Genomic DNA, 12,378 nt, shown 5'->3' with positions numbered 1-12,378 from the left:
GGAGAGAGAGAGAGAGAGAGAGTGACAGAGAGAGAGAGAGAGAGAGAGAGAGAGAGAGAGATAGAGACAGAGAGAGAGAGAGAGAGAAAGAGAAAAAGAGAGAGAGAGAGAGAGAGAGTGACAGAGATAGAGACAGAGAGAGAGAGAGAGAAAGAGAAAAAGAGAGAGAGACAGAGAGAGTGACAGACAGATAGAGACAGAGAGAGACACAGACAGACAGAGAGTAAGACAGACAAAGACATAAACAGAAAAACAAAAACAAAAAGAAAGACAAACAAACAAAGACACAAAAGCTAAAAAAAAAAAAAAAAAAAAAAACACAGACACAGACCAGACACAAACAACCCCCTCCCCCAAATAAAAAAAAGCAGACACAGACAAGACACAACTCCCCCAAAAAAACAGACAAGACACAACCCCCCTAAAAAAAAAAAAAAAAAAAATAGGAATCCATCAGACCGATAATCCTCCACTCCTTCGCTTTATTTTTTTTTTTCTTCTTCTTCTTTCTTTCTTTTCTTTTCCCTTTCGAGGAGTTAAACGCCGCGCAGGACCCCCGTGCCCTGGCGAAAGGTGGCGCACGATTCCCGCAGAGTTATGGCGGCCATAAATCATTTTTTACAGGCTGTCGACGTGGGATCTTTTGACCTTCTCTTCGGATGTTGTTGCGTGTTCGGGTTCCAATAGGATGGTTTTTTTTTTTCTTTTTTTTTTTAGGGGTGATTTTGTTTGTTTGTCTGTTTGTTTGTTGTTTTTTGTGGGGGGGAGGAGGTTGTGTATTTTCTTTATTTCTTTACGATGGGTTTTTTTTAATCTCTCTCTCTCTCTCTTTCGATCTATCTATTTTCTTTTCGCTCTCTCTCTCTCTCTCTCTCTTTCTCTCTCTCTCTCTCTCTCTCTCTCTCTCTCTCTCTCTCTCTCTCTCTCTCTCTCTCTCTCTCTTTCGATCTATCTATTTTCTTTTCGCTATCTCTCTCTCTCTCTCTTACTCGTTTTTCCTATCCCTCTCCACCCCCCCCCCTCCCCTTTCCCTTCCCCTCTCTCCAACTCTACCTCTCCTTCTTCTATCTATCTCTCTATTTATCTATCTCCCTGTCTGTCTATCAAACTATCTATATATCTACTTATTAAGTCATCTCTCTCTCTCTCTCTCTCTCTCTCTCTCTCTCTCTCTCTCTCTCTCTCTCTCTCTCTCTCTCTCTCTCTCTCTCTTCTCTTCCTCTATCTCTCCCTTTCTTCTCTCTCTCTCTCTCTCCTCCCTCTCCTCTATCTACTCCCTCTCTCTATACCTCTCCCCCTCCTTTCCTCTCCTCCTCCCCTCTCCCTCCTTCCCTCTCCCTTTCCCTCTCCTCCCTCCCTATCCCTCTCCCTCCCTCTCCCCCTCCCCTCCCTCCCTACTCTCCCCCTCCCCTCCCTCCCCTCCCCCTCCTCTCCCCCTCCCTCTCCCCTCCTTTTCCCCTCCCCCTCCCTCCCTCCCTCCTCCCTCCTTCCCCTCTCCTCCTCCTTCCCTCTCCCCTCCTTCCCTCTCCCCTCCTCCCCCTCCTTCCCTCTCCCCCTCCCTCCTCTCTCTCTCCCTCCCTCTCTCTCCCTATCCCTACCCCTCTCCCCTCCACTCTCCCCCTCCCTCCCTGTACCCTTCCCTCCTCTCCCTATCCCTCTCCCCCCCTCTCCCCCTCCTTCTCCCCTCCTTCCCTTTCCCCCTTCCCTCCCTCTCTCTCCCTTTGCACCCTCCCTCCTCCCTCCCTCCCTCCCTCTCTCTCCCTGTCCCTCTCCTCCTCTCTCTCCCTCTCCTCCTCTCCCTCTCCCCCTCCCCTCCTCCCTCCCTCCCTCCCTCCCTCTCCCCCTCCGTCCCTTTCCCCTCCCTCCTCCCTCCCTCCCTCCCTCTCCCCCTCTTCCCCCCCATCCCTTCCCTCTCCTCCTCCCTCCCTCTCTCCCCCTCTCCTCCTCTCCCTCCCAAGCCTTATTTTACGCTCATCGAGAATCGAATTCAGGCTTAATTAGCAAACTTTCATTTTATGATACTTGAGTCAGTTTTTCAAAAAGAGAGAAAAGAAGAAAACAAAAATGTAAGACGAAAGCACTTATTTTTCCTTCTTTGTGTTCAAGTTAACCTTTAAAAAAATGTAAATTATTTGTTCTATAGTGTTCAAGTTAACCTTTAAAAAAATGTAAATTATTTGTTCTATAGTGTTCAGGTTAACCTAAGAAAATTTAAATAATGATGATATTTGGACAAAAAGAGTAAGATTTATCGTAAAAGGTTTTTAATTAGGAACAATAGCTTTCGAAAAATGGATGTGAATCTTAATTTGCTGTGAATTTCATTGCTGTTTTTATTGATTTTTTATTCATATTTATTTGTTCCTTCGTCTCGATTGTATAAGAAAGGAAGAGAAAAATGAAAATACTTTATTAAAGTTTATTCCTATCATTAATTCCTTTTTTCTGTAAGAACGAAAAAGGAATTTGAAATATCACACAGCTCAATAATTCGTAAAATGCCCTCCATTAAATTAAATGAGAAAGCCTAGAACAGTAGCAATTCGAGGAGGTGTCATGGCGCCTGATTCTAATTTTGGAAAAAAAGCACACGCGGGTTTATTTTGATGACGTCACAAAAGTCCCGGATGCTCTGTGAATAAGGTCGATCATTTTGGTCTTTTCACTTTCCAAAAAGGATGGAAAAATAATGACTTTCATGGTTCTATTTTCTTCAAACAATCCTCCAAACAGACGGCATGACACCTCGAGTTGCTACTGATCTAACCTTCCCCTATATTTCACACAGCTTCAGTGACAGATGCTTCAGTGACAGATGCTTCAGTGACAGATGCTTCAGTGACAGATGCTTCAGTGACAGATGCTTCAGTGACAGATGCTTCAGTGACAGATGCTTCAGTGACAGATGCTTCAGTGACAGATGCTTCAGTGACAGATGCTTCAGTGACAGATGCTTCAGTGACAGATGCTTCAGTGACCGTTGCTTCAGTGACAGATGCTTCAGTGACAGATGCTTCAGTGACAGATGCTTCAGTGACAGATGCTTCAGTGACCGTTGCTTCAGTGACAGATGCTTCAGTGACCGTTGCTTCAGTGACAGATGCTTCAGTGACCGTTGCTTCAGTGACAGATGCTTCAGTGACAGATGCTTCAGTGACAGATGCTTCAGTGACCGTTGCTTCAGTGACAGATGCTTCAGTGACAGATGCTTCAGTGACAGATGCTTCAGTGACAGATGCTTCAGTGACAGATGCTTCAGTGACAGATGCTTCAGTGACAGATGCTTCAGTGACAGATGCTTCAGTGACCGTTGCTTCAGTGACAGATGCTTCAGTGACAGATGCTTCAGTGACAGATGCTTCAGTGACAGATGCTTCAGTGACAGATGCTTCAGTGACAGATGCTTCAGTGACAGATGCTTCAGTGACAGATGCTTCAGTGACAGATGCTTCAGTGACAGATGCTTCAGTGACCGTTGCTTCAGTGACAGATGCTTCAGTGACAGATGCTTCAGTGACAGATGCTTCAGTGACAGATGCTTCAGTGACAGATGCTTCAGTGACAGATGCTTCAGTGACAGATGCTTCAGTGACAGATGCTTCAGTGACAGATGCTTCAGTGACCGTTGCTTCAGTGACCGTTGCTTCAGTGACCGTTGCTTCAGTGACAGATGCTTCAGTGACAGATGCTTCAGTGACAGATGCTTCAGTGACAGATGCTTCAGTGACAGATGCTTCAGTGACCGTTGCTTCAGTGACAGATGCTTCAGTGACAGATGCTTCAGTGACAGATGCTTCAGTGACCGTTGCTTCAGTGAGATACTTCAGTGACAGATGCTTCAGTGACAGATGCTTCAGTGACAGATGCTTCAGTGACCGTTGCTTCAGTGAGATGCTTCAGTGACAGATGCTTCAGTGACAGATGCTTCAGTGACAGATGCTTCAGTGACCGTTGCTTCAGTGAGATGCTTCAGTGACAGATGCTTCAGTGACAGATGCTTCAGTGACCGTTGCTTCAGTGAGATGCTTCAGTGACAGATGCTTCAGTGACAGATGCTTCAGTGACAGATGCTTCAGTGACAGATGCTTCAGTGACCGTTGCTTCAGTGAGATGCTTCAGTGACAGATGCTTCAGTGACAGATGCTTCAGTGACAGATGCTTCAGTGACAGATGCTTCAGTGACAGATGCTTCAGTGACAGATGCTTCAGTGACAGATGCTTCAGTGACAGATGCTTCAGTGACAGATGCTTCAGTGACAGATGCTTCAGTGACCGTTGCTTCAGTGAGATGCTTCAGTGACAGATGCTTCAGTGACAGATGCTTCAGTGACAGATGCTTCAGTGACCGTTGCTTCAGTGAGATGCTTCAGTGACAGATGCTTCAGTGACAGATGCTTCAGTGACCGTTGCTTCAGTGACAGATGCTTCAGTGACAGATGCTTCAGTGACAGATGCTTCAGTGACAGATGCTTCAGTGACAGATGCTTCAGTGACCGTTGCTTCAGTGACAGATGCTTCAGTGACAGATGCTTCAGTGACAGATGCTTCAGTGACCGTTGCTTCAGTGACAGATGCTTCAGTGACAGATGCTTCAGTGACAGATGCTTCAGTGACCGTTGCTTCAGTGACAGATGCTTCAGTGACAGATGCTTCAGTGACCGTTGCTTCAGTGACAGATGCTTCAGTGACCGTTGCTTCAGTGACAGATGCTTCAGTGACAGATGCTTCAGTGACAGATGCTTCAGTGACAGATGCTTCAGTGACCGTTGCTTCAGTGACAGATGCTTCAGTGACAGATGCTTCAGTGACAGATGCTTCAGTGACAGATGCTTCAGTGACCGTTGCTTCAGTGACAGATGCTTCAGTGACCGTTGCTTCAGTGACAGATGCTTCAGTGACCGTTGCTTCAGTGACAGATGCTTCAGTGACCGTTGCTTCAGTGACCGTTGCTTCAGTGACAGATGCTTCAGTGACAGATGCTTCAGTGACAGATGCTTCAGTGACAGATGCTTCAGTGACAGATGCTTCAGTGACAGATGCTTCAGTGACAGATGCTTCAGTGACAGATGCTTCAGTGACAGATGCTTCAGTGACCGTTGCTTCAGTGACAGATGCTTCAGTGACCGTTGCTTCAGTGACAGATGCTTCAGTGACCGTTGCTTCAGTGACAGATGCTTCAGTGACAGATGCTTCAGTGACCGTTGCTTCAGTGACAGATGCTTCAGTGACCGTTGCTTCAGTGACAGATGCTTCAGTGACAGATGCTTCAGTGACAGATGCTTCAGTGACAGATGCTTCAGTGACAGATGCTTCAGTGACAGATGCTTCAGTGACAGATGCTTCAGTGACAGATGCTTCAGTGACAGATGCTTCAGTGACCGTTGCTTCAGTGACAGATGCTTCAGTGACAGATGCTTCAGTGACAGATGCTTCAGTGACCGTTGCTTCAGTGACAGATGCTTCAGTGACCGTTGCTTCAGTGACAGATGCTTCAGTGACAGATGCTTCAGTGACAGATGCTTCAGTGACAGATGCTTCAGTGACCGTTGCTTCAGTGACCGTTGCTTCAGTAACAGATGCTTCAGTGACAGATGCTTCAGTGACAGATGCTTCAGTGACCGTTGCTTCAGTGACAGATGCTTCAGTGACAGATGCTTCAGTGACAGATGCTTCAGTGACAGATGCTTCAGTGACCGTTGCTTCAGTGACAGATGCTTCAGTGACAGATGCTTCAGTGACAGATGCTTCAGTGACAGATGCTTCAGTGACCGTTGCTTCAGTGACAGATGCTTCAGTGACAGATGCTTCAGTGACAGATGCTTCAGTGACTGTTGCTTCAGTGACAGATGCTTCAGTGACAGATGCTTCAGTGACAGATGCTTCAGTGACCGTTGCTTCAGTGACAGATGCTTCAGTGACAGATGCTTCAGTGACAGATGCTTCAGTGACCGTTGCTTCAGTGACAGATGCTTCAGTGACAGATGCTTCAGTGACAGATGCTTCAGTGACAGATGCTTCAGTGACCGTTGCTTCAGTGACCGTTGCTTCAGTGACAGATGCTTCAGTGACAGATGCTTCAGTGACAGATGCTTCACTGACCGTTGCTTCAGTGACAGATGCTTCAGTGACCGTTGCTTCAGTGATAGATGCTTCAGTGACAGATGCTTCAGTGACTGTTGCTTCAGTGACAGATGCTTCAGTGACAGATGCTTCAGTGACAGATGCTTCAGTGACAGATGCTTCAGTGACAGATGCTTCAGTGACAGATGCTTCAGTGACAGATGCTTCAGTGACAGATGCTTCAGTGACAGATGCTTCAGTGACAGATGCTTCAGTGACAGATGCTTCAGTGACAGATGCTTCAGTGACAGATGCTTCAGTGACAGATGCTTCAGTGACCGTTGCTTCAGTGACAGATGCTTCGGTGACAGATGCTTCAGTGACAGATGCTTCAGTGACCGCTGCTTCAGTGACAGATGCTTCAGTGACAGATGCTTCAGTGACAGATGCTTCAGTGACAGATGCTTCAGTGACAGATGCTTCAGTGACAGATGCTTCAGTGACAGATGCTTCAGTGACAGATGCTTCCTTCCTCGTTAAAACCAGTTTCATTAGGATCAATATTTCTGTTGGAAGAGATCGGAGACACAGTGGTTATTTAGCTAATATGTCATAATTCTTTTTCATTATATTTATCATTAACATTCATACAGTAATATGTATATATTTACCTTATATGCCATAATTCTGTTTTTATTCTATAGCATTAACGTATAAAATTATATACAGCAATTAAATGTATCAATTTATCTAATTTGACATATTTATGTGTGTGGATATATAAGTATCGTATTATATAAGACGATCACATAGGCCTAGAACCAAATTATGTAGGCCTATGAACTCCCTACCCCTAAATTACATTTTTTAAAAAACATACCCAAATTATGCCTATAATTCTAAAAATAATAATAATCATCATCATAATGAAATAATAATAATAATAATAATAATAATAATAATAATAATAATAATAATAAATAAATAAATAAATAAAAATAATGATGATAATAGAAATATAAAAAATATGCATACCCCCCCCCAAAAAAAAACTATAATAAGAACGATGATAAATAACAAAATAAAACAATAATAACATATAAAAGATAATGAAAATAAAAAACACTTAAAAAAAAACATTTATGTATAACAACCCCCCACCCCCCACCCCCATATATATGATAAATAACAAAATAAAACAATAATAACATATAAAAGCTAATAAAAATAAAAAAACACTTAAAAAAAAACATATATGTATAAGAACCCCCACACCTCCACCCCTCACCACTCACCACCACAACCACCTCAAAAAAAAACTATAATAATAACGATGATAAATTAAAAAAAAAAACAATAATAACATAAATAAAAGATAATGAAAATAAAAAAACAAAAAAAAAACATATATGTATAACAACCCCCCCCCACCCCCACCACCCACCACCCACCACCCACCAACACAACCACCCAAAAAAATAAAAAATCTGACTTACATCCACATGGTCTGGCCGGGATTGGTGAAGAGGGAGAGTGGGCAGTGGGCGTGGTACTCCAGGCAATCTCCTGACGAACGCCCTACTCGCTCCGCCCTCGTGTACTCCCCAAGGCGCCTCTCCGCGTGGGGGGAACGGCTGACACTGTGGGGGAGGGGGGGAGGGGGCAGGAGGGGGGGAGGGTGTTAGGTGTTTTTTTTTTTTGTTTTTTTTTGTAATTCTGGGAGAGGTGGAAGCACTTGTTGGGATGTATGTATGTGTGTGTGTTTGTGTGTTTGTGCGTGTGTGTGTGTGTGTGTTTGTGCTTGTGTGTGTTTGTATGCGTGCGTATGTGTTTGTATGCGTGCGTATGTGTGTATGTGTGCGTGTGTTTGTTTGTGTGTGTGTGTGTGTGTGTTTTGTGTGCGTGTGTGTGTGTGTGTGTGTGTGTTCTCTCTCTCTAGGTATATCTTACATGTGTGTTTGAGTTTATCAATTACTTTATTCATTTAAACATCCATCCACAACTTCAAAACTATCTTATATCCGCACGCTACAAGGAATACACAAATACATAAACACACACACACACGCGCGCGCGTTATACACCCACTTCCTGCCCCTCCCCCCTCACCCCCCACCCCCCCCACCCCCGCCCTGCCCGGCATTAGCCATAACCTAATGAGACGAAACATCGCGCAGAAGTTTCGCTCCGACTCGACCCTTCGTTAAACCAACCTGAAAAAGAGCTCCAGAACTTCACCAAAGAAACCGTGGCTTTTGAGGGGAAACTGAAACATTTCGCAGACGGCTCGCAAAAGGCAGGCGGACCCGTTCATTCCCATGTTGGAGAGGGTTTCTTCCACGACGTGGTACATCATTTCCCTGGGAAGGAATAAATCAATAAATCAATATGTATATATATATATATATATATATATATATATATATATATATATATATATATATATATATATATGTGTGTGTGTGTGTGTGTGTGTGTGTGTGTGTGTGTGTGTGTGTGTGTATAAATTCTCTCTCTATATATATAGATAGATAGATAGATGTAGATAGATAGATAGATATATAGATAGATATAGATATAGATAGATAGATAGATATGGATATAGATATAGAAATAGATATAGATATATAGATATATAGATATATGATTGAGGAGAAAACAGAAGATTAAAAACATCGAAAAACAATAAAAGTGACTAAAAATACATGCAAGATTAATAGGAAAACGGAGAACTGATATTTAACTAAAATAAATATGTAAGAAGAAAGAAAATGGAGAATCGATAAATGACTTAACGTAAAGAAGTGAATAAAGAAAACGGAACATTTACATTCGACCGATAACTAAAGTAAATACGCCCAAAGGTGACTGAGGACTTCACTTTACCTGTCGCCTCCTGCCCAGTTGACGCCCGGGAGAGGAACAAAGCTGTCCCTCTTCTTCCTGAACGACCCGAAACGAGGCCAAAGTCCCCAAGGGTTCTCTTCGGAGGTCACACCGAGCTTATCGAAACTAACTGCCGTGAGGAAAAAGAAAGGAAATTATATTTTTGGAAGAGGAAGAGGTGAGAGCACAGGTTTAATGGAGAAATTGTCTGTATTTGCCTGTCTCATAAGTAATTTATATGATAAAGCGATGATTTCGTATCTGTTAGTGTGGAATTTGAAAAAAAAAAATGGGAACAAAACCTATATTTTTTTCAATACTGATATAAAATTGAATGGAACAATCTAATGTTTCTTATTAGAAAGAGTATATATCACATTTCGTGTCTCTCTGTTGTATAATCTCCCAAAAAAGTTTTGCTGAATAAGGGAAATACCAGAAAATAAAATATACAAAAAAAGGAACAAGAAAAAAATCACGTAACCGAATTATCTCAACTTCAAAAAAAGGAAATAACTCGTTAATACAAAAAATAAAGAAACTAAAACATTTCTATTTTGCTCGTGGGCGAGGAATGACTCAACAAAAAGGAAAAAAATGATAAAAAAGCAAAGCAAAAAAAAATGATAATAACAAATGACAAAAAAATGATAATAACAAATAACAAAAAAATATAAATAATACCAAACACCAGAAAATGATAATATTAATAAATAATGATAAATAATAAGAAGAAGAATAGTAATAATAATAATGATAATAACAACAATAACAACAACAATTAGCATATACCAAAATATAAATTATAATGATAACAAAAACTAAAAATAGTAATAATAATATAGAGTTAAAAAAATAAAAGCGAATGAAAAACTAAAAATAGTAATAATAATATAAAGAAATATAGAGAAAAAAAAATAAAAGCGACTCAAAAACTAAAAAAAGCGAATAAAAAACTAAAAATAGTAATAATAATATAGAGAGAAAAAAAATAAAAGCGAATAAAAAACTGAAAATAGTAAAAATAATATAAAGAAATATAGAGAAAAAAAATAAAAGCGAATCAAAAACTAAAAAAAGCGAATAAAAAACTAAAAATAGTAATAATAATATAGAGAGAAAAAAAAATAAAAGCGAATAAAAAACTGAAAATAGTAAAAATAATATAAAGAAATATAGAGAAAAAAAATAAAAGCGAATCAAAAACTAAAAAAAGCGAATCAAAAACTGAAAATAGTAATAATAATATAAAGAAATATAGAGAAAAAAAATAAAAGCGAATGAAAAACTAAAAATAGTAAAAAATAATATAAAGAAACATAGAAAAAAAAAGAAAAGAAAAAAAAAAGCTTAATCAGAACGTCCTTTCGAAGGGAACCGAAACGGTCATGGCGGCCCCGTATCCCGTGGGAAGTCCTCTGGCGAAGGGAAGGCTGAGCGAGGGCGTGAGGGCCAGAAGCGTCGCGGGCGGCAGGCTCAGACGTCTCTCGGAGGTGTAGTAGAAGAGCATTCGCTTGGGGCGGGAATGGGCGCTGGAGGGGTGGGGGGGTGGGGGGGGGAGACACGAGGGCGGGGTTTAAAGGGGTTTATCTGTCTTCGCTTTCTCTCTCTCGCTCTCTCTCTCGCTCTCGGTCTCTTTGTCTCTCTCTCTCTCTCTCTCGGTCTCTGTCTCTCTCTCTCTCTCTCCCTCTCCCTCTCCCTCCCCGAATCAAAAACTAAAAAAAAGCGAATCAAAAACTAAAAAAAAGCGAATCAAAAACTAAAAATAGTAAAAAATAATATAAAGAAATATAGAAAAAAGAGAAAAAAAAAAAGCTTAATCAGAACGTCCTTTCGAAGGGAACCGAAACGGTCATGGCGGCCCCGTATCCCGTGGGAAGTCCTCTGGCGAAGGGAAGGCTGAGCGAGGGCGTGAGGGCCAGAAGCGTCGCGGGCGGCAGGCTCAGACGTCTCTCGGAGGTGTAGTAGAAGAGCATTCGCTTGGGGCGGGAATGGGCGCTGGAGGGGGTGGGGGGGGGAGGGGGAGGGGGAGGGGGGGAGACACGAGGGCGGGGTTTAAAGGGGTTTATCTGTCTTCGCTTTCTCTCTCTCGCTCTCTCTCGCTCTCGGTCTCTTTGTCTCTCTCTCTCTCTCTCTCTCTCCCTCTCCCTCTCCCTCCCCGAATCAAAAACTAAAAAAAAGCGAATCAAAAACTAAAAAAAAAGCGAATCAAAAACGAAAAAAAAGCGAATCAAACACTAAAAAAAGCGAATAAAAAACTGAAAATAGTAATAATAATATAGAGAGAAAAAAAAATAAAAGCGAATCAAAAACTAAAAAAAAGCGAATCAAAAACTAAAAAAAAGCGAATCAAAAACTAAAAAAAAGCGAATCAAAAACTAAAAAAAAGCGAATCAAAAACTAAAAAAAAGCGAATCAAAAACGAAAAAAAGCGAATCAAAAACTAAAAAAAAGCGAATCAAAAACTAAAAAAAAGCGAATCAAAAACTAAAAAAAAGCGAATCAAAAACTAAAAAAAAGCGAATCAAAAACTAAAAAAAAGCGAATCAAAAACTAAAAAAAAGCGAATCAAAAACTAAAAAAAAGCGAATCAAAAACTAAAAAAAAGCGAATCAAAAACTAAAAAAAAGCGAATCAAAAACGAAAAAAAGCGAATCAAAAACGAAAAAAAAGCGAATCAAAAACTAAAAAAAAGCGAATCAAAAACGAAAAAAAGCGAATCAAAAACTAAAAAAAAGCGAATCAAAAACTAAAAAAAAGCGAATCAAAAACTAAAAAAAAGCGAATCAAAAACTAAAAAAAAGCGAATCAAAAACTAAAAAAAAAGCGAATCAAAAACTAAAAAAAAGCGAATCAAAAACTAAAAAAAAGCGAATGAAAAACTAAAAAAGCGAATCAAAAACTAAAAAAGCGAATGAAAAACTAAAAATAGTAAAAAATAATATAAAGAAACATAGAAAAAAAAAGAAAGAAAAAAAAGCTATTCGGAACGTCCTTTCGAAGGGAACCGAAACGGTCATGGCGGCCCCGTATCCCGTGGGAAGTCCTCTGGCGAAGGGAAGGCTGAGCGAGGGCGTGAGGGCCAGAAGCGTCGCGGGCGGCAGGCTCAGACGTCTCTCGGAGGTGTAGTAGAAGAGCATTCGCTTGGGGCGGGAATGGGCGCTGGAGGGGGGTGGGGGGGTGGGGGGGGGGAGACACGAGGGCGGGGTTTAAAGGGGTTTATCTGTCTTCGCTTTCTCTCTCTCGCTCTCTCTCGCTCTCGGTCTCTGTCTCTCTCTCTCTCTCGGTCTCTGTCTCTCTCTCTCTCTCTCTCGGTCTCCCTCTCCCTCCCCGAATCAAAAACTAAAAAAAAGCGAATCAAAAACTAAAAAAAAAGCGAATCAAAAACTAAAAATAGTAAAAAAAAATAAAAAAAAAGAAAAAAAAAAAAGC

General features: G+C 41.3%; 1 protein-coding gene across 1 annotated transcript; it reads right to left on the bottom strand.

Annotated features, from left to right (window-relative positions):
• Positions 1-6,481: 6,481 nt before the first annotated feature.
• LOC138863163 (uncharacterized) lies at positions 6,482-9,070 on the bottom strand. The gene is made up of 4 exons (XM_070127038.1): positions 8,947-9,070; positions 8,274-8,420; positions 7,557-7,700; positions 6,482-6,626 (listed from the first exon to the last, which is right to left on the bottom strand). Exons 2-4 carry the CDS (start codon positions 8,414-8,416, stop codon positions 6,572-6,574), a joined length of 342 nt encoding a protein of 113 aa, XP_069983139.1. The 5' UTR covers positions 8,417-8,420; positions 8,947-9,070; the 3' UTR covers positions 6,482-6,571.
• Between the last annotated feature and the right edge of the window lie 3,308 nt (positions 9,071-12,378).

The sequence above is a fragment of the Penaeus vannamei genome, chromosome 2, assembly GCF_042767895.1.
Source record: "Penaeus vannamei isolate JL-2024 chromosome 2, ASM4276789v1, whole genome shotgun sequence".
Taxonomy (NCBI): Eukaryota; Metazoa; Arthropoda; class Malacostraca; order Decapoda; family Penaeidae; genus Penaeus; species Penaeus vannamei.
The sequence above is the reverse complement of the archived record's forward strand: the minus strand, read 5'-3'. Positions and strand labels throughout refer to the sequence as shown.

Excerpts from the sequence above, each read along its gene's own strand:
- LOC138863163 (XM_070127038.1), bottom strand. The coding sequence starts at position 8,416 with ATGATGTACCACGTCGTGGAAGAAACCCTCTCCAACATGGGAATGAAC. Across the intron at positions 7,701-8,273 it reads GTTCTGGAGCTCTTTTTCAG|TGTCAGCCGTTCCCCCCACG; the intron begins GTTGGTTTAACG and ends CCTCCCCCACAG. Across the intron at positions 6,627-7,556 it reads CCCGGCCAGACCATGTGGAT|AAATATTGATCCTAATGAAA; the intron begins GTAAGTCAGATT and ends CTCTTCCAACAG.